Raw genomic sequence first — 24,816 nt, forward strand, 5'->3', positions numbered from 1 at the left:
GTTTTGGCAGAGTTCAACATTGCATGTGGCATTATAGCATGCGTTCAGTTTCCAGGCGGTCCGGTCCGTCTGTATCTGAGCTACACAGTGCAAAGATCCGAGCCTGATGTGGCTCCATAAAAAAATCGCAGGAGTCTCTTGGGCGAATGGCGAAAAAAGTTGAGGAGGATGGAATAATACAGACTGGGCTTGTTGAAACCAGGAGGAACGCTTACGAATATCTGGTCTGGAAGACGTTTCTTTCCTTTCTTCCTCTCTTCATTGAGATACCCTTCTGTGTCTGCAGTGGTCTCAACTTGCCACCTCTGTGTTGCGTGAGAATCATAGAGGCGACCTTTGACCTCTTGCTTCCCCCCCCCTTCATTTGTTGGCGGCTCAACGACACACACACACACTTGATATAGCATGGTAAAGAAGGGCAAGGTGAAGGCCGCCGCGCCGACACCAAGCCAAGCCTCTGCAGCATCCAAGGATGGAAACGGAGGCGCAAGCGGCAGCGGCAGCGGAACCGGCAAGGGCAAGAAGGGACAAAAGGGAGCAGCAGCAACAGCAGCAGCAGCAGCAGCAGGAGATGCGGCCGATGCGGCGCCAGCGGCAGCCCCCAAGCCGACGGTGAAGCAGCTCATCGGGGGCTCGTCGTGGACGGGCAAGCTGCCGGTGAACCTGCTGAGCGAGCACTGCCAGAAGCAGAAGTGGGACAGGCCGGTGTACGACACGCGCAAGACGGCCGAGGGCTTCTCGGTGTGGGTGACGCTGAGCGCAAAGGACCCCAAGACGCAGCAGACGACGACGCTGGAGCCCTTCAAGATCCCGGCGACGCACAAGCACCTGCTGCTGCGCGAGACGGCGCTCGAGGCCAAGCACGCCGCGGCCACGTACGCGCTGTTCCGCGTGTGCAGCATGCAGAACAAGCACACGGTGCTGCCGCCCGACTACAAGGCGCTGTGGAAGGACTTCCAGGCGCTCAAGGCCCAGGACGTCAAGGACGGCAAGGCGTGGATGTACGAGGCCGACCCCTTCCGGGCGCTGCTCGAGCGCCAGGAGTCCAAGGCGGCGGCGGACAAGAAGCGCAGGGAGGTCGAGCAGGCAAAGGCCAAGGCCAGGGACCTTCCCGGCGCCGCGGGCCTGGTGCTGCTGAGCAACACGGGCAGCGGATCCGTCTCCAACGCGATGAAGGGGTGGACGTCGGTGCCAAAGGTCGAGATGGGGAGGCAGACGAGGATCCAGCTGGAGGCCCTGCTGAGAGAGGGCGTGACCTGGAATCCTCATGGCGTCACCATGCCCCCGGCCGAGAAGAAGAGCGTCGTTGCCGAGCTCAGCAAGCTGGGTTTCCGGCAGAGCCACGTGGCAGAAGCCGTGGAATACTGCAAGGACCGCCAGGAGACGCTCGAGTGGCTCTTGATCCACGTTCCCGAGGACGATCTTCCCCGGTGGGCTCTTCCGGAGAAGTACTCGGCTGGCGTGACCATCGGAGCGACCGATCTCAAGAGAGAGGGCGCCATTCAGCGCCTGTCTCAGACGGGGTACTCGGTCGAGCTGTGTACCCGCGTGCTGGATGAGCATGGCGGGAACGAAGACGTGGCTGCCGAGGCGCTACAGAATATCCTCTTGCCAGCATCAGCCACAAACCAGCAGGGGACTGAAGAAGCAGCTGGCGACTTTTTGGACTTTGGAACGCCCCAGGAGCAATGGGATGAGGAAGTGGCTACGCTGGAATCCATCTACGGCAACAATTTCCGTCGAGAGGGAGACAACATTATCCAGATCCGCCTCGAGTCGGTCAAGGATGCGCAGAACGGAGACGTCGAGACCTTTTTGCAGGTCCGCAGGGGCTCGAGCTACCCGCGACACCTCATCCTCGCCATCATTGCGAAGCTGCCTTCGTATATCAAACTCAGTATAGTGAAGCGAATGCTGGCGCACATTGAGGAGGAGTTAAAGGACGAGCCCGCCAAGATCTATCTCGTGGTGGACTGGATCCAGCACCACATCAACGACATCATTGCCAATCCGGGCAAGCTTCTAGACATTTCAGCCGTTTCCTCAGCCGCCTCCGAGACTCGACCGGCCAAGTCCGTGGCAAGGAGCAAGCGCTCGCGAGCTCCGCCAAGGCTGCTGAAATGGATCGTCGACAACAGGAGCAAGGAGGAGTGGCTTCGGCGGCAGGGAAATCCGGCACAGAGGGAGATGATTACGAAGCGTCAGGCCCTGCCAGCCTGGCAGATGCAGGACGCCATCGTGCAGACAGTCAACAAGAACCAGGTCACCATCATCAGTGGCGAGACTGGCTCGGGAAAATCAACGCAGTCTGTACAGTTCCTCTTGGACGACTTGTACGAAAGGGGGCTTGGCGGGTGCGCAAACATGATTGTCACCCAGCCACGGCGAATCTCGGCGCTGGGACTGGCGGATCGAGTGGCCGAAGAGCGATGCTCGCGGGTGGGAGGTGAAGTCGGATATGCGATCCGCGGCGAGTCTCGACAGTCGAGGGAGACGAGGATCACCTTTGTCACCACTGGTGTGTTGCTCCGGAGGCTTCAGACGTCGGGCGGCCGAGTCGACGACGTCGTGGCCTCTTTGGCCGATGTCAGTCACATCATCATTGACGAGGTTCACGAGAGAAGTCTGGACACTGATTTCCTTCTCAACCTGCTCCGAGAGGTCATGATCCAGAAGAAGGATATGCTGAAGCTGGTGCTCATGTCGGCGACGCTCGATGCGGCCACGTTCAAGAGCTACTTTGAGTCCGAGGGGCTGAGCGTGGGAACCGTTGAGATTGCGGGCCGGACGTATCCCGTTGAAGAATACCACCTCGACGACGTGATTCGCATGACGGGCTTTGGCGTGGATGGACCCGACGATGGAAGCTTCATCGGCGACGAGACGATGGGCAAGGTCATTCAGAAACTGGGCCATCGGATCAACTACAGCTTGATCACCGAAGCCGTCAAGGCCATCGACTACGAGCTATCGTACGAGAAGAAGACGGGCGGCATCCTCATCTTCTTGCCGGGCGTTGGGGAGATTAACCAGGCCTGCAACAGCCTCCGATCCATCAACTCACTCCATGTCCTCCCACTGCACGCCTCGCTCGAGACCAAGGAGCAGAAGAGGGTCTTTTCCAGCCCTCCACCCGGCAAGCGGAAAGTGGTCGTGGCTACCAACGTGGCAGAGACCTCCATCACCATTGACGACATCGTGGTCGTGATTGACAGCGGAAAGGTCAAGGAGACGAGCTTTGACCCGCAGAACAACATGAGGAAGCTGGAGGAAACGTGGGCATCCCAAGCGGCATGCAAGCAGCGACAGGGCCGAGCCGGTCGTGTCCAGGCAGGCAAGTGCTTCAAGCTGTTTACGCAGAATCTCGAACAAAACATGGCACCTCGACCCGAGCCCGAGATCAGACGCGTGCCTCTGGAGCAGCTATGCCTGTCGGTGCGCGCCATGGGGATGAAGGACGTGGTTCGGTTCCTCGGCCGATCGCCCACTCCGCCAGCAACGCCGGCGATTGAGGGCGCCATGACGCTGCTGCGGCGAATGGGGGCTCTGGACGGAGACGAGCTGACGGCCATGGGGCAGCAGCTGGCCATGCTGCCGGCGGACCTGCGGTGCGGCAAGCTCATGGTCTTTGGCGCCATCTTTGGCTGCCTGGACGACTGCATCACGATTGCCGCCATCCTGAGCACGCGGAGCCCGTTTGTTGCGCCGCAGGAGAGGCGCGACGAGGCGCGGGAGGCCCGAATGCGCTTCTACAGGGGCGACGGCGACCCGCTGACGGACCTGGAGGCCTTTACGCAGTGGGACGAGATGATGCGGGATCGAGGCACGCCGCAGCGCGAGATCCGCCGGTTTTGCGACGACAACTTCCTGTCCTTCCAGACGCTGACGGACATTGCCAACACGCGGAGCCAGTACTACGACGCGCTGACGGAGATTGGAATCCACTCGCCCTCGTCCCAGGCGGCGCCTGGCGGTCGCAACACGCTGCTGCTGAGGGCGCTGGTGGCCTCGGCCTTTACGCCGCAGATTGCGCGGATCCAGTACCCGGACAAGAAGTTTGCGGCGTCGGTGTCGGGCGCCGTGGAGCTGGACCCGGAGGCGAGGGCCATCAAGTACTTTTGCCAGGAGGCCGGGCGGGTGTTTGTGCACCCGAGCAGCACGCTGTTTGGGAGCCAGGGGTTCTCGGGGAGCGCGGCGTACATGTCGTACTTTAGCATGATTTCGACGACCAAGATTTTCATTCGGGATTTGACTCGTGAGTTTGAACCCTCCCCTCTCCTCTCCAGTTGTTGTCACGTATCATTCTCTTTTTGTCACTGTTGTTGTTAGTGTGTTTGTTTGTCTGTTGTTGTATGCCCCCTTTGACTTTTGCTATTTTTTTCTGTTACTGTGACTTGTTTGCTCCTTTAGAAGCTAACAGCTATCAGCTCTGAACGCGTACACGCTGCTCATGTTCTGCGGCCCCATTGAGCTCGACACGCTGGGCCGCGGCTTGTTGGTGGACGGATGGCTCCGGCTCAGGGGCTGGGCGCGGCTGGGCGTGCTGGTGGCCCGGCTGAGGGCCATGGTGGACAGTCTGATTGCGGACAAGGTGGAGAATCCGGGGCTGGATCTGGCGGGGAGCAAGATTATCAAGCTGGTGATTAAGATGATTGAGCTGAACGGGCTGGATGCGTGATGATGCCGTCTGAGAACGGAGATTATCACGTTTTGGCGAGGGACGCTTTGTGAATGGGTGGTAGAGAACTACATACTCGAGACTCCTGCAGGATATAAGGAGCACCGTACAATGAGAGCAATGGTGAACGCCGAAGCCATCTGATTGACTAGATGGCGTATACTTGTATACATCAACTGCGCGTCCATGATGGCATAGTGAAGCCATATCCAATGCTGTGGGGCTGCCGATTCAGGCACATGCCAGAGTCTCTACATACAAGGCCACATTATTAGCTCTTCCCCACAGCACGTTAGAACCTGCCCCAAGGCTCAAAGCTCAAGCCATCAATCACTTCACTCACTCACACTCACTCACTCAACCTCGCGTTCACGTGCAGTTTTCAGCCGCCTCTAAAAAGAACATCCTCATGTTCCGACTCTCGGCATCTCAATCGGCGTCCATACATATCAGTAAAGCGAGCAGGTATGCATGCCCACTTGATACCTGAAACTCGGTTTTTGAAAGCTGATTCTGAGTCCGTGAAGCAGAATCGGCAGGGCAAAGAGGATGCAGCAGGAGCAGGACGAGCCGCCGTCGAAGCGGGCAAAGCAGGATGCGTGTAGGTACAACCTCACATCATCATCCTTCTATCTGCCCACATCATCCCCAATCATATCGAATCAAATCATTTTCTCAATCCCCAACTCTCACTCTCAATTCTCAAAAAGAGACGATATAAAACCAAAAAGCTAAGGCAAAAACTCCCCCAAAAGTCGCCAAACTCATGGCCCCAAAACCATCATCCTCAACCCCCGCATCATCACAACCAACCCTCAAACCCCCGTCCTCCAAACCGCACCCCTTCAACAAGAACCGCATGGCCCTCGGCGCCTACATCGACTCCCCCGAATCCTTCCCGCCCTCCATCGTCATCTACCACACCGCCGACTTCGTCGTCATCCACGACAAATTCCCAAAGGCCACGGTGCACACCCTGCTCTTGCCGCGATCGCCCCGGCATCGCCTCCTGCATCCCTTCGAGGCGCTCCAGGACGTCGAGTTTCTGGGCAAAGTACAGGCCGAGGTGGACAAGCTCAAGGTCCTTGCCGCCGGGGAGCTGCAGAGGAAGTTGGGCAGGTTCAGTCGCTCCGATGCGAGGCGGGAGGCCGTTCTCAACGGTGAGGCAGAGCCTGAAGAAGATGATGAGACAGCACGAGACCGCGGATCAATACGACAACAACAACAACGAGATCAAGATGTAGGAGAAGAAGGAGAAGAAGGAGAAGAAGAAGAGACACATACACGAGGAAAGGAGACAACAAAGGAACCTCGGCTTCCCCAAGGAAGAGACTGGCTCGCGGAGATACGCTGCGGCGTCCACGCCGTCCCGAGCATGGGACACATGCACGTCCACGTCTTCTCGCGCGACATGCACTCGCCGTGCCTCAAGCACCGCAAGCACTACAACTCGTTCAACACGCCCTTCCTCGTCGACATTGCCGAATTCCCGCTCGCAAGGGAGGACATTCGGCGCGGCAGAGGCACCCGCGAGGAGAGCTTCATGAAGAGGGATCTGGTGTGCTGGCGCTGCGGCAGGAATTTTGGCAATCGCTTCAAGGAGCTCAAGGGGCATCTCGAGGACGAGTTTGAGGAGTGGAAGAGGGAGTGAGTGAGTCAGCTCGCCTTGTCCACAGTCATGACAAGCTGATGCGGTGGTCTTGAGGCGTTACGATACGGGGCGACTAAGGGCACGCAAGGGGGGGACTGGCAAAGTTTGAAAAAGAAAAGAACATGCTGATAATTCCCTGCCACTGCCTGTGACTGCTCCAGGGTTGCGGTAGATGATGACGATAATAGGCCCTGCAAGCCGCAGATGAATAAAGATGAACAAGCATCCCCCCGTCGTCGTCGTCCTGCGCTGCCTCCCACATCTGCTTCTTCCCTCCAGCGCAGGCAAGACAGCCGACTTCCCAATAATACATTTGGAGATTCCCAAGAACAAACACCCCCAAGCCCTTTCTCAGTCCGATAGTCGTTTGCTTGAGTCTTTTTCTTTCCTTTTTGACCAAAATGCTGTCACACCCCCGGCAAGACCTTGTTCTCCTTTGCATCCCCAGCCGTCCACATGTCTCGTACCACACATTCGCATTCGAGCAAGAACATGAACCAAACGCGCGCTCCAGTCAAAAGCCTTTTCATTCATCGTCATTGTCATAATCAACTTGATCCTCCTGCGGCAGCCAAAGACAGCATGGAATACCAGAATCAGCCAATCATGTTCTTGAATCGTGAGAACCACGCAGGTGATGTGAATGATGATGAAGGACCGACCTCGTATTCGGGAGACTGCCGCGGCGTGAGGGCCGATTTGGTCCCGGCGCGAGCACCACCAGTCACGTCTACAAGGAAGAAAATATGGCTTTCGCGTGAGTGGCCTGGTTCTCTCTCTCTCTCTCTTTTGTGTGTATGTGTGTATATGTGTGTTTGTGTTTGTTTGTGTGTGCATGTGTATGTGTATGTGTATGTGTATGTGTGTTTGTGCTTGGTGTTTTGCCCGCTTGGAGTTTCTTTGGAATCCCAAAGGCTCAAGCAGTCTTGTGCTGGCGACGGTTGGACTTACCACCGGTGCCCGGCTGGTTGTCGGCGGCATCGTCTCCGGCCTCAGCCTCGGCGTCGGCGCCAGCCTCGGACTCTGCCGCCGCCCGGCCCTCGTCGTCGTCCTCCTCCTGAGCCTGAGCCTGCGCCTGCGCCTGCGCAACGTCCGACTTGCGCGGCCTGCCGCGTCCGCGCTTCTGCCCGGGGGCCAGCGGCGCGCTGGGCTTCTTTGGTGTCTTGGCCTTGGACTCGCCGGGCTTCTTGAAGCTGCCCTTGGGCCGTCCGCGCGGCCGGCCGGTGGGCACGTACGGCGGCTTGGAGGGGGATTTGGTCGTCGAGCCCTTGGGGCGGCCGCGGCCTCGGCCGGGCGTCTTCTTCACGCCGGCGTCTTCCGTGGGCTGGCGCGTGATGTCTGTCGCCGCGTTGGCGGCCGCGGCCTTGGCGTCGTCCCTGGTGCGCGCCATGGAACAGCGAGATAGAAAGGGAAGCTTGGAGGTTTGTTGTTTGGTTGTTTTTGTTTTGTTGCTTTTTGGTTTGTTGTTGTTGGCTTTCGGTGGCGATAAAGGGGTCTCGCAAGGTGAAGGAAAATATGGAGGGTATTCAGGCGGTGGAATTCGGTTGCCGCGGAGAGAAGGGTGAATTGACTGGCTGTGAAGGATTGCAGGTGGATTGGTTGTGGTATGTGATGGAGAGACGGAGGAGGAGGTGAGGGAGTGACGGCGGAAGAGGAAAAAAAAAAAGAAAAAAAAAAGGGAAAAAAATTCGGGGAAGGAAAATGGATGCAAGATACGCGACTTTGCGCGAGTCGAGACAAGGCTAGGAGCAGGTGGGTTAGCAGCGTTGCACGGAGCTGTACCCAGGGACCACCTGCAAGCTGGTGCTGAGCTGCTGACGACGCGTTGGCGGGCTTTGTTGTGAGCTGAGGCGACAGAATTACAGAGGCAGAAGTGAGGCTGTCGTGAGGTGGTAGATGAAGAGATATTTCTGACACGTCTGAGCTCGCTTGTGTCTTATGTAATCTTGTCTCCCCCACAGAGCTTATGTACGTAGTAGTAGCTGCCAAAAGAATGGAACCCCGGAAGAGCTGGAGACGCCACGGGACGGATCAACTCCGGCAATGGGAGCTGCAGCAAGGATTAGATCGATACCTGGTACTAGGTATAGAACAGCCCATCAGCCACAGCAACAAATAATGGCCCAGCCACAGTTACACCACGGGTGTGGCAGGTGCACGCAAGTCCTGAACTACCTACTAAGGTAGCAGTCACCAACCCCTGTCGCTTTGTACTGTACGTACCCCAGCAACCGCCGCCCCCCCCAAAAGTCAATCAACTGGCATGTAAACAATAGCAAACAAAGCAGGAGGGAGAGCCCTGGAGAGACCCGGACCTGGACCTGGAGCGCCAGCCAAAGAATGTAGCACATTCTTCGCCTCCGCCTCCACGACCGCCTCCATTGCATCTTTGAGACATTGCGCACAATGGCCCTCGACGACAGACTTATGCCCTCGTCGCCCTCGCCCGCCCCCGAGGCGAGAGTCACGATGGCCTCATCCGCCTCGACTCCGTCTCTGCGGTCGCGCGATGCCACAGCCATGCCCGTCATGACCAGGATGGACCGCGGCGGCAACGTCAAGGTTGTCGTACGAGTGCGCGCCTTTCTGGAAAGGGGTGCGTGCATCTGATGATGAAGACAAGAGGACGCCAAAGGAGGAAGAGACGACGACAAGGCTGCTGACATGTGACTCGCAGAACTCCGACGCGGCGCCAGATGCCTCGTCGACATGGACCCCGTCTCCAACGTCACCACCCTCAGAGCCCCCGACGACCAGGACGCCTCCTCCGCCTCGGCCTCGAGCCCCTCCAAGGCCCGCAGGGTCGGCGACAAGAGCTTCACCTTTGACAGCTCCTTCTGGAGCCACGACCCCGAAGACAAGGACTACGCCACCCAGGAGGACATCTACAACAGCCTCGGCGAGGAGTTTCTCGACCACAACTTTGAGGGCTACCACACCTGCATCTTCGCCTACGGCCAGACGGGCTCCGGCAAGAGCTACACCATGATGGGCACGCCCGAAAACCCCGGCCTGATCCCCCGAACCTGCGAGGACCTCTTTGAGCGCATCGAGGCCGCGCACAACGAGGACTCGAGCGTCGCTTACAACGTCCGGGTCTCGTATTTCGAGGTCTACAACGAGCACGTCCGAGACCTGCTGGTGCCCGTCGTCCCCAACACGCCGCCCAACTACCTCAAGATCCGCGAGTCGCCCACCGAGGGCCCCTACGTCAAGGATCTCACCGAGGTGCCCGTGCGCAACATCCACGAGATCCTGCGGTACATGAAGATCGGAGACGCTTCTCGCACCGTCGCGAGCACCAAGATGAACGACACTAGTAGCCGGAGCCACGCCGTCTTCACCATCATGCTCAAGCAGATCCACCACGACATGGAGACGGACGAGACGACGGAGCGCAGCTCCCGCATCCGCCTCGTCGACCTGGCCGGCAGCGAGAGGGCAAAGTCGACCGAGGCCACGGGCGTGCGCCTCCGCGAGGGTAGCAACATCAACAAGTCGCTCGCCACCCTCGGCCGCGTCATTGCCGCCCTGGCCAGTCCCAAGCAGCTGCGGTCGGGCAAGAGAAAGGACGTGGTGCCCTACCGGGACTCGATCCTCACCTGGCTGCTCAAGGACTCGCTCGGCGGCAACAGCAAGACGGCCATGATTGCCTGCATCGCGCCCTCGGACTACGACGAGACGCTGTCGACGCTTCGCTACGCCGACCAAGCCAAGCGCATCCGCACCCGCGCAAAGGTCAACCAGGACCACATATCGTCGGCAGAGCGCGACGCCCAGATCGCCGCCATGGCGCAGGAGATTCGCATGCTGCAGGTCTCCGTTTCCGACTCCCGCCAGCGCGAAAAGAATGCTCAGGAGGCAGAAGAGCGGCTGGAAGAGTACCAGATCCGGGTCAGCACCATGCAGCGCATGATGGAGGAGCGCAGCATGGTGGCCGAGAGCAAGATCAAGAAGCTGCAGACGGAGAATGAAGCTCTCAAGCTGCACTTGAAGCTGGCCATTGACAGTCTCAAGAATCCGATCCCACCGGTGCAGCTCAAGGGCGAGGCGTCGGACGAGGAAGACGAAGACGACGACGACGACGAGTACGACTACGACTCGGAGAGCACTGCTGCGGACGACGAGCTGCAGCACGAGATGGAGCGCTACCTGCAAGACATGGGCAACCTGCGCAAGCTCATTGGCGGCGACCTCTCGCGCTTCAAGGACACGGACAGCGTGCGGATGCCCCTTGGGTCGACGAATATTTAATGACGAGTTATAATGACGAGGACGATGGAATTCCCACGCGGCGCTGCTGGTGAGCACGGTGCTTCACAGAACGCTGTCTTTTTTTGTTTTTGTATGCGTGGGTCATGGACGGATGGCTGGATACCTTGATGGATTTATATTGTTTGTCGTTTCTGAGCCTACCTTACCTACTAGTTGTCTACAGTTTCTCTTTAATCTCATTTTCCCGGGCTTCAGGCTTTTCTCATTTTAATTTCTCTCTTACTCAGTCACATGCTTGAGAGAAGACGTACTGCAGTCTCAGTCACATGCATAAGAGAAGAAGAACGTTGACGGTTCTTTAGCAAAGTGCAACTTTAGGGGCGTACGATTCCCAGCTACCTTGACTCTCGCCACTCATGCTTTCCTCTTCCTCCTCTTTCTTGCGCCCTGGGATTGCTTACCGCGCGATTGACCAGAGGGGTTCCTCTTGGCGCCATTGCTTTCAGGTGTCGGCTTCGGCAAAGTCTCACTGACCCGACACGTCTCGGAATGTTGATTCTGCGGCCTCGGTGCTCTTCTCCCTCTCCGTCTTTGTTTGCCAGAGTGAGCAGCAGCAGCAGCAGCATTACCAGCAAAGGGAGAACCAGCATCGTCAATATCCATAAACTCTATATGCGAGTCGCCCTCACCGGGGTACACGATGGGCGGCGCATCCATCATGACGATGTCGAACCCCTTGCTCAGGTAGCACGAAAAGCCCAGGCTCGTCTTTGGACTAAACGTCGAGAACTGTGTAGTCAGCAGCTCGCGCGGGTCCAGGGCGGCGATGCGCCGGACGACCTCGGGCATGTAGTAGATGATGGGCGAGGCCCTGAGGTCCTGGGCTACGATGCGGTCGTGGAAGGGCCTACCTTTGCCGCCGACGGAGAGGGTGTAGGCGTCGAGGACGGCGGAGAAGAAGTGCTGCGCTGTGAGGAGGGGCCTGATGTGCGTGTGCGTGTGCGTGTGCGTGTGCGTGTGAGGGTGGGCGTGGGCGTGATGTTCCGGGGAGGTTGAGGAGAGGAGGAGCGTTGCGGTCGTTCGCTGGGCGAGGGAGGGTGCTTGGTGGGAGGGGAAGAATATGGGCTTTGTGCGTTGGATGTCGAAGGTGTAGAGGCGGGCGAAGGAGCGGATGGAGAGGTCAAAGAGGTGCGGGTGCGTCCAGAGGACGTCGTCGAGGCTCGTCGGGTCGAGGGACAGGGGAGGAGGGAGATGGTAGTGGCACCAGGCTTCGGCGGCGGAGGCGAGGAAGTCGATTTCGGGGCGGGAGTCGCCGTGGTTGAGGTAGGCGAGGATGATGTCGAGGGCGTGGAAAAGGGGGTTTGGGGCGTGGGAGTCCATGGCGGTCGGGCTGGCTTACATGACTACTTGGTGACGGCGACGATTGTGCTGCTGGGTTACATACAATGGTCATGAGTTATTTGAGGCATTGTTATTTATACTACGGCTTCTGGGTGGGATTGAGACTTGGATCTGAACAACTCTTGAATGATATTGAACAGGTTGAGTAGATGAGGTTCATCCTGCCCCAACCACTGAACATAGAGCGAGACACCATCTAGCAGTCAGCAGATAGATGATCGAAGCTGGCGAGTCCATCCATCACCACCTTGGGTAGTCATGATAGCAAGCTCAGAAACGAAGACTGCGAAACAGAGACAGGAAAGAACATCCATATGCATGAAGACGAAACAAGCACCGCAGTCTGAACTGAAACGGAACATCACAAGAAACGCGCCGGTAACGAAAAACGGTCAAACGGAGCCATCCAGTGCCGGGATTCGACATGAAACAAAGGGAAACGACACATGATGGATCTCGGGTAGCCGGAGACCGAATCCTTCTTGCACCAAACAAGAGGAGAGAAGTCCTTGCCCCTTTTTTTTTTTTTTTTTTTTTTTTTTTAGTTGCAACTCTATTCTATGACACTTTGCCCATTGCTTTGCAGGGTAATTCCCCAGGGTGATTGCCTGTAGTTGTATGTAGGTATGTATGTAAGTATGTGATGTACTGTTCCCCTCAGAGAAAAAGACATCAAATGCCCTTGCACAACCGCTGCTTCAGGTGAAACAGCAGCCGTCTTCACCCCTCACCAGCGCCATGGGAAGCACACAGTCCAGGGGTAAAATCTCAAGGTAGGTAGAGATTGCGCCTCCAGCTCCCAATCAGGCAAACGTGTCAGTTGGCGCAACGGTTTCAACAGCCGCTGTGGAGTTGGAAATCAGTAGACACAGAGCCAGTAAAACAGTAAGGAAACAATTAACGAGAGAAGCCCAGCATCAACCGGAACAAATTACGAGTGGTATATTCTCACGCACAGCCACTGCAGCCTCTGCCGGGTTCTGCTGTTCCAGGCGCTGCAGCCCCTCCAATCAAGGCGCCGAAACCCCGCCATTGCAGAAACGGGGGGGCCAAGGGTCCAACACTCAAGGTCTGGTACTATCACCAGACGAGTGACAACTGACAACTTACACCCTCAACTCGGACTCTTTGCTTCTCGCCTCTCTCTCTCCATTGCCATCTCTCCTCCCGTTCTTCCCCCCCTTGACCATATTACCAGGTTTCAATTGATGGTATAATTGACAGATTCCTTAGCTGGCCATCCGTCTCTCCATCATTCTCGACTCGCCTTCATCCGCCCGCCATCCTCCTTCCACTCCTTGCTCTTCTTCCTCACCTCTCCCTCCTCTTCCAGCCTCACAAGTCCGCAACCATGGCCACAAGACCGCAGCTCTTCACCCGCGGCCTCTCCGGCCTCTCGCAGAGCTCCAGCGCCGGCGACATCAGCTCGCCCGCCGAGCAGCGCGACGACGCCAAGCGCAACCTCTTCAAGACGATGCGCCCTCTTCCCACGCAGCACTACTGGGACGTCTACTTTGACCGGTCAGTCCCTCTACCTCTCTCAACGGCGGCCCTTCCAAAAATAACTGACAGTTCTCACACTCCTTTTTCCACCGACAGCCCCAAAGAGCAGAAACCCGAAAGCGGCGGCGGCGGCGGCACCGGCCAGGAATACACGGCCCAGCTCGAAAAGATTGGCGCCCCGATCGAGTCCGTCCAGGACTTCTGGCGCTACAACAACAACACCCCCGTCGAGAACATCAAGATGCGCGAGTCCCTCTACCTCTTCAAGTCCGGCTTCCGCCCCGTCTGGGAGGACCGCCGCAACATCAACGGCGGCAGCTGGACCTTTCGCGTCCCCAAGGCCATCGGCCCGGACTTTTGGACGCGCATCCAGCTGCTGGCCATTGGCGAGAAGCTGCAGAGCGTCATTGACGAGGGTGAGCCCCCTTGTTTTTTTTTTTTCCTGATTTTGATACACTCCTTTCGCGCCTATGATACATACACACACACACACACACACACACACACACAACATATATATATATATATATATATATCTCGAACCGTACAGCTAACAAAAAGAATCTTGTCTTTCCAAACAGCCGATCAAATCTGCGGCGTCGGCCTCTCGGTCCGCTTCAACTCGCACCTCATCACCGTCTGGCACCGCGACTCGTCCAAGCAAAACTCCATCGACGCAATCATCAAGTGCATCCTCGAGGAGCTGCCCCCCGAGCTGCAGCCCAAGCAGGACAATTACTTTTACAAGAAGCACAGCGACCACGCCGGCTTCAAGGCGCCTCCCGAGCTGCAGGCCGTGCTCGACTCCCAGAAGCGCAATGCCGCTGCCGCTGCCGCTGCTGCTGCTGCGCCTGATGCGCCGGCAGTGACTGTCGAGCCTCCTGCTGCTCAGTGATTGGCGTCTTCTTTGTTCACATGCGTTTTTCTTGTTCGTTGAGCGAGCTACGCCAGTTTGTCCTATAAATTTTCCTCTTTTACTACCTTCTCGTTCTTCTATATTGGCCCTGTTTGGAAAAGAGACAGACAGGGGCTCCAACTTGAGTTACAGGCTCGATTCTTGGCCGCGGTTTAGTGTTTGGCGTTTTGATTGGGTGTTATATATACGCAGAAAAGAGCCGTGTTGGACATTTTCAGCTTGTGTTTGGCCATGTTCATCCCGCAAACCTAGAAAGCGCTGTATGCTGCCATTAAGAGTCGTGTCCCGTCAGCATCGCCGACGCTCAAAAATATCTTCTTTTTGAATATATATCCCTTGTATTATATACCCACATATATACATCGTACGTGACTGCTTGCTGGATCGTCAACAGCCCTCTGTTGATTGCAACCTTGGGGATCATGTCTCCCTCCTTCACCGATCCTCGTTATACGTAGACTCGCATCTCTGCTTTCTCCCAATATTAACATGTAGCGTTCCTCCCAAGACGATATATCCCATATGCGTACTTTGTACAAGTATCAAAAACGACTTGCAACTCCCAGCGCCTCGCAGAAGTGCCCAAAAACAACCAAACCCGCTATCAGCCAAAAGAAACAATAAAAACAGGTTTCCCTTCCTCCTTGCTCCTCCACCTCCTCACCATCGTGTTCCCATCATCATCACCGCCAAACTCCAGCGCTCCTCATCACCCCGTCAAACTCCTCCATCCCCACCCCGCGCGCAACGCCCGCGCCCCCATTCGCCTCGAGAATCATATCCTTGAGCAGCTCCTCATCCACGTCCTCCTTGAGCACCGCCGCCACGCGCCGCAGGTGCGCCAGCGTAATGGGGCCCTCGGCGCCGTTGGTAAACAGCTGGAACGCCTCGGCGAGCTCGCGCCGGTGCGCCTCGGAGTCGCGGTCGTCGTAGCCGTCGCGGTCGCGCGCGTGGAATTTCAGCGCGCAGATGGCGAAGAAGGGCTCAAAGGTCGCGAAGCCGTCGGATTCGGGGTCGAGGATGGAGATGAATTCCTGCAGCTCCGCGGGGGAAGACGGCGGGATGCCGAGGGCTCTGTGCGATGGGCGTTTTCTCTTTGATTAGTTCTCTATTATCTCCCTTTCCCCCCCTTTTCATCCCCCCCCCCCCCCTCCCTCCCTGTTTTTTTTTTCTTTTTCTTTTTCTCTGTTGGAAGGTTCTTGGACGAAAAAAGGTGATGCGTACATGAGCGCGGACTTCAAGTCGTTGATGGGCAGCACGCCAAGCTTCTCCCCATCCATGGGCTCCGCAAACAGACTAAAGGCCTCCTTGATCTCGGCCTCCTCCTGCGCAGAGACGTTGTGCTCCTTGGCGAGCTTGGACTGTCGAGGTTTCGGCGCGGTCGAGGGACCGCCTGATTTGCGCTTTGGAGGCTGTGGGAATAATGCCATCGCATTAGCACATGTGTCTATTTGTCGCCTTTTTTTTTTCGTTGTCGATCTTTGAGATGTTTGGGCATGTTGAATGAAGGTTTGGTGTCGTTCGCTTTTCTTTTTTTTTGGTCAGGACGTACCATGTGAACTCGCGCAGATCGCAAGTCTGTCGCAAAATATCAAGAGACGCGAAAGATGGGGGGGCGGCCGATGCGCAATAGACAAGCCGTGTAAGTCAAAGTATTGGGTAAATCGTTGCTTGGGCTTGCGCGATGTGTATGCGCAGTGTAGAGGTGAAGATGCACGTTGATGTCACTGCGAAATCTTGGTGATGCGAAACACCGGGTACAAGAACAAGGCGCGCGAGGCTGAACGGCGCACGGAAAGGGCGTACAGTGTTGAGTGTAGAAGTCACCAGAGTTGACACAGTGTATATCCACCTTTCTCTTCTACCTAGCTGCACCATTTAAAATCGCGAAAAATTCTGCCTCGTGAAACCTCGTCTCGTCTTTCCACAACTCAAGGAATGTGAATTCCGCTCAAAAACCGCAACACAGGCTTTGGACCACGAAATGTGATCCAGCTGCGATACTTAGCATGCTGCAGAGCTCCAGTATACCACTCTCAGTTACAATGAGAACGCCACGGCTCAATGTTTCCCATGGCAAACGTCCTATGGATTTGCTTTTCACAAGCTTTTCTTTACGACAAGGACCAGTTGCCCCAGGTTTGTTACAAGCAGCTTCTCTCAAGTGAAGATGCACCTATTTCGCGGGATCGATTCTCGTCACTTCTTTTCTTCTTCTTTCCGTGCATGTTACACACCAGCTTCAAAAATTGCTAGAGCTTGCCGCCTCAGATGCCCAACAGCGCGCAAGTGTGGACAGTGAAGCGAGAGCAAACCCCGGGAAAGCAAATCGCGTCAAATCTTCTAAACCGACGCGACTTCTTTTCTTCCAGTGGCTAGCGAGCGGCATCACCGGCTCTTGTGCCGTGGTGCCAAGTGATCCATGGAGACATATAGACCTCTAGTATCAAACTGTTTTTTTCATGCGAATTGACTGTAGATAACTGTTGTAACGGATACTATTGTGCTTGTCATGTTTGGCTTTTTCGAAGCGATTTGTATAACAAGATCTGCCCCCGGCCCCCTTCGAAACATCAAATCTTTGCCTCCACAGGCCTGATGACAGCCGTTAGTCCGCCGTTCTTGTCATACTCGTTCAGTCTCTCTCCCCTCACTTAAAGTTGTTCTTCATCTCCCGCAGCTTGGACATGACGGAAACCGGATCCGTCTCGCCCGTCGCCTTTTGAATCTCGGGGTCCTGAACACACACGCCGGTCAGCTCAACTTTTCTAGAGCACATTGTAGCATAAGGTAGAGTAATCCTCACCTGAACTCTCATAAACACATTGTGCCTCTGTCGGGTGGAAGACAAGATCAGCATAATCCATCCTTGGCCGTTCAGACCAGGCGAAAGTCACGTACCTTTTCGTCACCAATGGTGAACTTGCCCGTCGTCACTTCGTTGTTGTCTGCGAACTCCTGAAGTCGCTTGATCGGGTCCGTCTGGGACACGGAGAGGGTGAACTTGACGTTGGACTTGGTGTATTCGTGTCCGGGCTATTGATCAGTGTCAGTCAATCTCGTCCATCGAATAGCTATCAGTTCTGCAGCGTCAAGACTCACATAGACAACCGTGTCATCTGGCAGCGCTCCAAGCCTGTTATTCAACGCCTCATGCATCTCCGCCCCATTACCCTCAAAGAACTTGCCGCATCCTATATCCGTTTCTCAGTCAGACACACACGTACTCCGCATCTCAACAAAGAAAGAAAAAGAGACAGCTCTTTAGTCTCCAGGGCAGTCATACCGCTGATGAAAAGAGTGTCGCCGGTGAAGACGGCCCGGCCAGTCGAGTCCTCCATGTAATAGCAGATGCTGTCCTGCGTGTGGCACGGCGTGTGCACGGCCGTGACTGAAATGTCGCCAATCTTGAACGTTTCCCCGTGCTTTGGCGTCTTGGTGACGCCTTCACAGTCCTTACCACCAATGATGGCCAGGTCGGTACCCAGCTCGGATAGCTTATAGCGAGGACAGTTAGAAACCTTTCTTCAGAGAAGGAGGGAGCATCGTTATCAGAATTCGACGGCATGAGAGATTATATACCAGTTTCTTGTTGCCGCCGGCATGGTCCCAGTGGCTACATCATCCATCTGCGTCAGCTGTCCATCCGGATGCATGTCGAGTTCTGTTGGGACAATCGCATACTGGTGAGTGTTGACAATGGCCGTCAGGTTGATCTTGCCCGCCGAAAGAGCATTCTTGAGAATAGGCGCAACCCTATCCTCCCAGTCAGTCACGTCGTCTCCCTCCAACTCAAAGCAGAACCTCAACTGAAGGGTCGTACTCTGGCGGGTTTGCCGGGTCAATAATGACGGCATCCTTGGACTTGTCGTCAACCACAAGATAGGCGTAGTTGTTGGAGCTCCCAACCCCTACTCAGGCATTAGTCCAGCTTGGCTCCCTCCATCTCTCTCTCTTTCCGTCATCGTTAGGCCCTATGATAACCCAAGATTTCGAGACTCACACATGGGAATCGATTGGATATGCATCTTGCGTGAGTTATTTGTAATCTACGTCGGTTTAATCAGCAATGAGGGGTCACAGCTCGATACACTGAAGGTTGGATGATCTCACTCACGGAACCGGCAAATCTCTGCGAGAGAAACTGTCTGCCAGACAGTCTCAGTCTATTCATAGATGTATGGAGCTTGTAGCCTGTGGTCGCCTTTAAAAGAGACTGTCACAAGAAGGTTCGGGATAATCTGTGAGAGGTTGAACAGTCTGATGCTACCGGATTTTACCTCGTTGTTGTAAGCCGTAAATACCGAGAGGAGTTCGTTGATCGAAATCATTAATAGCCGCCACGTGATTGGCTGCTCTGCGCTGCTCAGCTCCACGAACTCAAGAGGGTGACGAGACGCTGATGGCATGCATTCCATGATTATCAAATGCCTATGATATGCAACATTTTGGCCTTCACGGCGATGAGAAGAAGAAAGCAAAGGAAAACAGTCTATTGGGTATCATTGAGCTCCAGCGTGTCCAACTCAGCACCGCTTCGTCGAAAATCACGACAAAGCCACGATCCTCACACAACGCCGATAGGCTTCGGCTTCCAGACGCCGCTATACCGGGACCATCCCGTCGTCGGCTCCGGGCTCCGGTCCGCATCCTGTTCCTGTTCCAGCCCTTGTTCCTGACCCTCGTCCTCCGACGCTTGCCTGTTCTCCGGCTCCAGGCCACTCGCCTCGTTGGCCATAGCCGCCATGTCCTTGGACAGCTTCAAGCACTTGAGATATACTTGGTTCCCCGGGAGCGTCTTCTGTAGCTCTGCAATCGTCGTCTGCAAATGACCCAGATCCCACTGACGCAGCTGCCCCATGATTCTCTGTCTCGCCGCTTCGTCGTCCTCTCGTAAGTAGGACAAGACAAGCTCCTTGCACGGATCCTTGGCCTTCTCCGCCTCTCCTAGGTGCTTCCAGTAGTAGTCCCAAATCCAGTCGAGCGCTTTCCTTGCGGCTGACCGCAGCTTGGCCAGCGAAGGCAGCTGCTCATGCGTCGCCTGGTGCCTAAGCTCTACAAAGGTTGCCGGCAAGCCAATGTTCTTGGCGATGGAGTACATGCTCTGCTTGCGCAGTTTGTCCTGATGCCCATCCAACAGGCCGGTGACAAAGCTGACGGCATATCAGTTAGCGTCCCTATTCACCAAGGCAGGAGGACGGCAGACAAAGCCAAAGACACCCTCCCTGCGTTGCCTTGGATAGAGCCTCCAAGTCTCCTATTCATGACGTCTCTTTGGCCGCATGTCCCGCGCGCAAGATGGAGCCCCCTCCTGGCTGCTTCGTCTTGACCACTTGGCTCCCTTATCCAGCATTCGCCCCCCCTCCTCCCCCTTCCCCATGAATCCAGGCCTCCAACCCCAAGCAAGCCACAGCGGAGGGCGACAAGTAAAAGAGTGACAACGAGTCCAGAACAACTTACCGACTAAACGCGGCTGCATATGCAGCCCTCACAGCATACGTCGATGCTCCTGCATTGCCCGCGGCCGCGGCCTCGTCGCTCAGGACGGCAGCCATGAGCAGGGCCGTCGACTCCACCATGTGCGGACAGTTGCCGCGCTGCATCCACATGGACACTCGCCCCACGGCCTTGTGCTTCTCTCCGTCCGCCTGCTCTCGTGATGCCTGGCGATTCGTACTTGCAGCCGCAGCCGCAGCAGTAGTGCCCCGTCGTGCGTCCCCCTGATTCAAGCCCTGCCCCTCCTCTTCGCGGCCACAGTTTCCCTGCTGCTGCTGCTGATGCTGATACTGCTGCTCGTCTGCATCCGCATCTCTGCCACCCTCGAATGCCCGACTCTGGACCTGCTGAATTCTCGGCTGCTGCTGCTGCTGCTGTTGTTGTCGCTGGTGGTGGCTGTAAGCTGCACCGCCCTGGATGCGACCCGATGCACCAACCGGCTGCGTCAACGCCCCGGAACCGTAGAACTGCTCCCGCACAAGGAGCAGCTCCTGGCGGTCCCTCCAGGGCGTAAACACATACTGCACCATCGAGGGCGGCAGGGATGTGAAGAAAGAGAGGGTAAAGGAATATGAGGGAGAAGAAGAAGATGGTGTGACAATGTTCACAAGGCAGAGAGAGACTTGCTGCTTGGTGGAAGCGAAAATGCAAGCACACAAAGTTGCCGCGAAAGCGGTAAACTGATTCTGGCTTAGCGCAATGATGGGGCTGCGATTAGATACCTTACTTGGAGAGTTGTGATGCGCTTTGCTGAAAGCGGCAGTAAATCGGGACAATGTACTACTCGTACAAACATGTACTGTAAGACGACAAAACCAAAGCTCAAAAAAGCTGCAATATCGATGCAGAGCCCATTCCACTACACTAATACTTCATCTCCCACCCGTACCAAATATTACAAGTACTACAAGGACATGTACTACCTGACTTACATACGGCCGTCACATCAGCAAGGATGAAGCGCCGCACATGTGGTGCAACGCTGGCTGTGACTTGACTCTTCCCCATTCCGCGCCCTACGGCATGCACGGCAAGTTGGGACGACATGCTGAACATGGAGAGTGCCTTTCCATGCTCTATGCTCGCTCATGCGACTCTTACTCCCTTCATAGTACGTAGTACTACTTGTATGCCGCGTGAAAATCCTTCAGGCGATACCTAGCAGGTGAGCCTGACAGGATCACTTCAGGCATCTGTATCAATATAGGACGAAATGCAATACCATGAACATGACCAGCTGCTTCTCAGGTGCAGCAGCACAAAAGCCCACCTTCTCCTCGTCAACGCCAGACCAATCAGCTGCCGATACGGCATCTATCCGTCCCTTCGCACGAAGGATTTCCTCTTCAGCTGCCTCACACAGAGACAAACACTTCCAAACACAGCGGCTTACCAGGTACACTGCAGTAATACTTGACAGGCACCATGACAATTGTTTCCGCCCATCGCCAAGTCGTACGTGGAATCTGCCCTGGTATTACAAGCAATTTTGCTAGCCCAGGCAGGTCAAGGCAGTAAGTAGGCTACCCTCCCTCAAAGGGGGGGGAGGAGGGACAGTCAATCACATCACTCAACCATCATCCTTTTTGCTTTCTCACCCTCTTTGCTTCTGGCTACGACCAATGGCAGCCCCGACAGCCCGTCTTGCATATCACATTTGACACAACCTCCCAATATCGAAAGACAGGCCCCCCCCAAAAAAAAACAAGATAAGTAAGGTAATGGTGCCTTGATAAGGAGGGGAAAACGGGCAAAACGCAGCGCCAAAGTAGCGTCTCCGAGACACATGGAAAGCCATCAGCAGAGCACACCAGTCATCTTCTGCAAGCACAGGCACAGGCACAGGCACAGGCACGTTGAAGCATGCACTGTTGCGGAGCCCATTGGCATGATACCCAAAAATGCAGAGGGGGGGTTTTTTTTTCCTTTTATTTTCTTTTCTCCCGTCTTACTCGTACTCTCGCTTTTCCGATATCCGGATACGTGTAGTAGGTCCTCCAAGCCTTCAAGGCCCTTGTTTTGTTAGCACCTCTCCGTGTTGATACAGGGTCATGCTGCAAGAGCCAGGAGAAAAAGGCATTCAACGCAACTAGCATCTACAAAGGAAAAGTACATGGCGACTTTGAGGTCTGACAACTGGGACTACTACACATGATCAGAATGGATGAGCAGAATGGAGACGAGTAATAGGGAGGTGATACGGAGCAAATACCGTTTCCAGACGACAAAGTAATGGTAGTACGACATACAAATCACGCCCACTGAGGAACAACGACCCTGAAAGAAAGAAAAACTCCGCATCACGGACCGCCAAAAAAAAAGAGAACACAACATACTGTACTGTACGGAGCAAGCACCCCTTCGCTACGTGTCATGCACAATCCCGGGCTTGCACTCAACAAGTCCGGGGTCTCCATGAAGGAATGATTCAATAGGTACTGCGCCCCGTCATGCCCGGCAATTCTCAGCTGCTCCATCACCAGCCCATATAATGTACATACTTGACTTAATACTCGTATAAGTGCAAGCCGGGTTCACTGGCTGAAAGACAGTCAGTAGGTATGTAGGTTGTACCAACACCAAAACTTGACGCAAATTCGGCATCCTCGGACTTTGGGCCGAGTCCTTCCTTTTTCTCTCTCTCTTTCCTTAGGTTGTATTACATGTACACGGGCTATCGACATGCAATTGTGCCTAGCACTCGTACGAGAGCAGCGCCCTCCGTGGGCTTGTTATATAGGTGGCATCCTTCATGGCGACCTCAATCTCAAACCGCGTTCGGTCCGGCAGAACAAGCATCTGATATAGCGAACCCCCACCCGAGACGGCAAACAGAACGGGACCTGTAAAGAAATATATCTCATAGGTACCTCGGCGAACGAGAAATAGTGATAAAAAAGAGACATGAAAACCCCCCTGTCGGCCAGCGGATGGATGCCATCAGGGGTGCTTGATGGAACGCAAACCAGCCAGGCATCATGTCACGACCGCTTTCAACCTCGTTTCGTACCTCGCCGTCAATCGACCCCAGGACCAGCCCAAACTCGAAACGAACGGCCGCAGACAAGCTCAAGAAAGTGAAAGAAAGGCATGGTAGCCAAAACGTACTAGTACCCGGTATTGGAAAAGGCGAGAAACCCTGCACAGCCGAAATGCTTTACCGCCCAAGCCGCCCCCTCTCTCCCTCTCTCTCAAAAGAAGCCCACTCCTCAACAAGCCCATAAAACTTACACACAGAAGGGGCTGGCTGCCTTAGTCCCAACCGTAATGAAATCCCACCTCACGCCTCGGCGAAACGGGGACATCAGAGCCAGAGGATGTGTCCTGCACCTCTCACACAATGTTTGAAGGGGGACGTGGAGGCTGAAGCTTGTTAGCTCAATGGACGAAAGCGACGCCCCTATCATTGTTGACCATCCAAGAAGGATCATCATATGCTCAGCAAGAGTACCTAGGGGCAGAGTACTTCTCTCGGAGGAAGCCCAAGGTTCAGCCATCGTGGCTCAGCAAACGTCCAATTACGCTTTGTTGTCTTTCATCCGGTAATCAATCAGAGGGAGCCAAACAATACCTTGAGTATCAGCTCGAGAGACAGTCGCCTGTACTCGTACTGCAAGAAAGGTGCATCAAACGATGTTCTCCAAATGCTCAATCCGAGACCGTAGGGCAGAGTATTGGAGCACTGTATACGTTTGCATCACCGTAAGGCGGGAGACACAAATCGCGAATCCAACAAGACTAGCAAGCCAAGCAAGCACCAGCACGGAGCACGAACGGCTCAAGTCAAGCTCACCCAACTAGTATTCAGAAACCCAAAGCCGCACCGAATGGATCCTAAAGCAAGAAGCGCCAACGGTAGAAAAAAAGCGAGTAGAGAAGAAAAGGGGAGGGGGGGAGAAAAGGGAAGAAGGGGTGTGTATGAATGAAATCTAGGCTCGGATGAAAGGGGAGGCGTGCATCCTCTTTTCAAAAAAGGGGGGGTGTACAGCAGAACTAGTACCACTCAAGAGACAAGAAAATAAAAGAGGGGGTAAAAAAAAGGAAAGGGAAAAAAAGAAAAGAAAAAAAAAAAAAAAAAAGCAGCGCAAGCATCAAGAAGAAGAACCTGCACCACGAAAGTGGGGTATGGAGAGCGAAAATGGAGGAGAAAAAAGAGGAAAAGAAAGAAAAAGACAAGAAGCCGCAGAAGGCACACAAGCGGATCCGCAACGCACACGCACACTAAAAAGTAAGAAGGGGCCCATGCTCTTGGACATGGGATGCACTTGCGCCAAGGGAAGACGAGGGGGGAGAAAAGGGCAAAAAAAAAAAGAAGACGAAAAAGTGGTGTTGGTGATTATTTGACCAGTCAAAAGCCGCTCCCCCTGCCCACCAGAAACCCTTCCAGAATGCACTGCGCTGCAACTGCAACTGCATGACGACCGGGGGGAAGGACCCAAGCACCGGACCCCACCTCCCACTTCACACATGTCCGACAGGGGTGGTTCCGTTCTAGCGGCTCCTTCCCTGCGGTGCCTTTTTTTCCACTGCTCTTTCCTTCGACCTAGGTAGGTACATACCTAGCTTAGTACTACTAGGTACTGAGGTGTCCGACTTGTCAGTCTCGCGTAGTATTACCTGCACTGAGGCTTCAACATGTTCGGCTTGATGCCTTGAAACTGTATGTATGTACTTGTTGGCCGCCTCATTCGATACCCATATGTGGACAGTAAGGTAAGCGGGGCTGACTGTGAGAATACCTCTAAAGCAAAAGGACAAGTGACGATACGGTACCCGGGCACGTAGGTAAGGACTCAAGACTTTGGGTGCTGCTTTGAGGGTGGGGATTTAAAAGCCGTGCTTTTGAACTCGTACTTGGAGCCTCGTAGGTAGGTACCTTAGGTAGTACCTTACCTGCCGCGGCACTCAGTCCCAAGCTAGGTACTAGGTAGGTACTACCTAGTCCAGAAGGTTTAG

General features: G+C 55.2%; 9 protein-coding genes across 10 annotated transcripts; 4 read left to right on the forward strand and 5 right to left on the reverse strand.

The window, feature by feature from the left end:
* Window positions 1-405: 405 nt before the first annotated feature.
* TRIREDRAFT_53044 lies at window positions 406-4,678 on the forward strand (the record flags this gene model as incomplete). Of its 2 annotated transcripts, XM_006961050.1 has the most annotated exons (3): window positions 406-423; window positions 472-4,255; window positions 4,428-4,678. In XM_006961050.1, 3 exons carry the CDS (start codon window positions 406-408, stop codon window positions 4,676-4,678), a joined length of 4,053 nt encoding a protein of 1,350 aa, XP_006961112.1. The 2 variants fall into 2 exon arrangements, with proteins under 2 accessions (XP_006961112.1, XP_006961111.1); XM_006961049.1 differs by having other exon boundaries at window positions 406-4,255.
* A 766-nt stretch (window positions 4,679-5,444) lies between these two features.
* Window positions 5,445-6,329, forward strand: TRIREDRAFT_53660 (uncharacterized protein; the record flags this gene model as incomplete). Its single annotated transcript, XM_006961051.1, has 2 exons — window positions 5,445-5,838; window positions 5,968-6,329. The coding sequence occupies 2 exons, from the start codon at window positions 5,445-5,447 to the stop codon at window positions 6,327-6,329; spliced, it is 756 nt and encodes a 251-aa protein (XP_006961113.1).
* A 596-nt stretch (window positions 6,330-6,925) lies between these two features.
* TRIREDRAFT_102377 (uncharacterized protein) lies at window positions 6,926-7,719 on the reverse strand (the record flags this gene model as incomplete). Its single annotated transcript, XM_006961446.1, has 2 exons — window positions 6,926-7,059; window positions 7,281-7,719. The coding sequence occupies 2 exons, from the start codon at window positions 7,717-7,719 to the stop codon at window positions 6,926-6,928; spliced, it is 573 nt and encodes a 190-aa protein (XP_006961508.1).
* Window positions 7,720-8,867: 1,148 nt separating this feature from the next.
* Window positions 8,868-10,583, forward strand: TRIREDRAFT_102378 (kinesin-like protein; the record flags this gene model as incomplete). Its single annotated transcript, XM_006961052.1, has 2 exons — window positions 8,868-8,925; window positions 9,007-10,583. 2 exons carry the CDS (start codon window positions 8,868-8,870, stop codon window positions 10,581-10,583), a joined length of 1,635 nt encoding a protein of 544 aa, XP_006961114.1.
* A 375-nt stretch (window positions 10,584-10,958) lies between these two features.
* TRIREDRAFT_102379 (uncharacterized protein) lies at window positions 10,959-11,924 on the reverse strand (the record flags this gene model as incomplete). Its single annotated transcript, XM_006961447.1, has 1 exon — window positions 10,959-11,924. One exon carries the CDS (start codon window positions 11,922-11,924, stop codon window positions 10,959-10,961), a length of 966 nt encoding a protein of 321 aa, XP_006961509.1.
* A 1,372-nt stretch (window positions 11,925-13,296) lies between these two features.
* TRIREDRAFT_1673 (Hypothetical protein) lies at window positions 13,297-14,343 on the forward strand (the record flags this gene model as incomplete). The annotated part of the gene is made up of 3 exons (XM_006960849.1): window positions 13,297-13,466; window positions 13,545-13,864; window positions 14,030-14,343. 3 exons carry the CDS (start codon window positions 13,297-13,299, stop codon window positions 14,341-14,343), a joined length of 804 nt encoding a protein of 267 aa, XP_006960911.1.
* Window positions 14,344-15,047: 704 nt separating this feature from the next.
* On the reverse strand, window positions 15,048-15,919 carry TRIREDRAFT_102381 (uncharacterized protein; the record flags this gene model as incomplete). The annotated part of the gene is made up of 3 exons (XM_006961448.1): window positions 15,048-15,438; window positions 15,589-15,776; window positions 15,917-15,919. The coding sequence occupies 3 exons, from the start codon at window positions 15,917-15,919 to the stop codon at window positions 15,048-15,050; spliced, it is 582 nt and encodes a 193-aa protein (XP_006961510.1).
* Window positions 15,920-17,014: 1,095 nt separating this feature from the next.
* Window positions 17,015-18,392, reverse strand: TRIREDRAFT_102382 (uncharacterized protein; the record flags this gene model as incomplete). Its single annotated transcript, XM_006961449.1, has 9 exons — window positions 17,015-17,101; window positions 17,171-17,197; window positions 17,266-17,400; window positions 17,467-17,558; window positions 17,651-17,861; window positions 17,947-17,980; window positions 18,049-18,120; window positions 18,188-18,275; window positions 18,368-18,392. 9 exons carry the CDS (start codon window positions 18,390-18,392, stop codon window positions 17,015-17,017), a joined length of 771 nt encoding a protein of 256 aa, XP_006961511.1.
* A 539-nt stretch (window positions 18,393-18,931) lies between these two features.
* TRIREDRAFT_102383 (uncharacterized protein) lies at window positions 18,932-20,390 on the reverse strand (the record flags this gene model as incomplete). Its single annotated transcript, XM_006961450.1, has 5 exons — window positions 18,932-19,114; window positions 19,213-19,216; window positions 19,287-19,517; window positions 19,825-20,107; window positions 20,270-20,390. The coding sequence occupies 5 exons, from the start codon at window positions 20,388-20,390 to the stop codon at window positions 18,932-18,934; spliced, it is 822 nt and encodes a 273-aa protein (XP_006961512.1).
* Between the last annotated feature and the right edge of the window lie 4,426 nt (window positions 20,391-24,816).

Source organism: Trichoderma reesei (assembly GCF_000167675.1).
Source record: "Trichoderma reesei QM6a unplaced genomic scaffold TRIREscaffold_1, whole genome shotgun sequence".
Classification (NCBI taxonomy): domain Eukaryota; kingdom Fungi; phylum Ascomycota; class Sordariomycetes; order Hypocreales; family Hypocreaceae; genus Trichoderma; species Trichoderma reesei.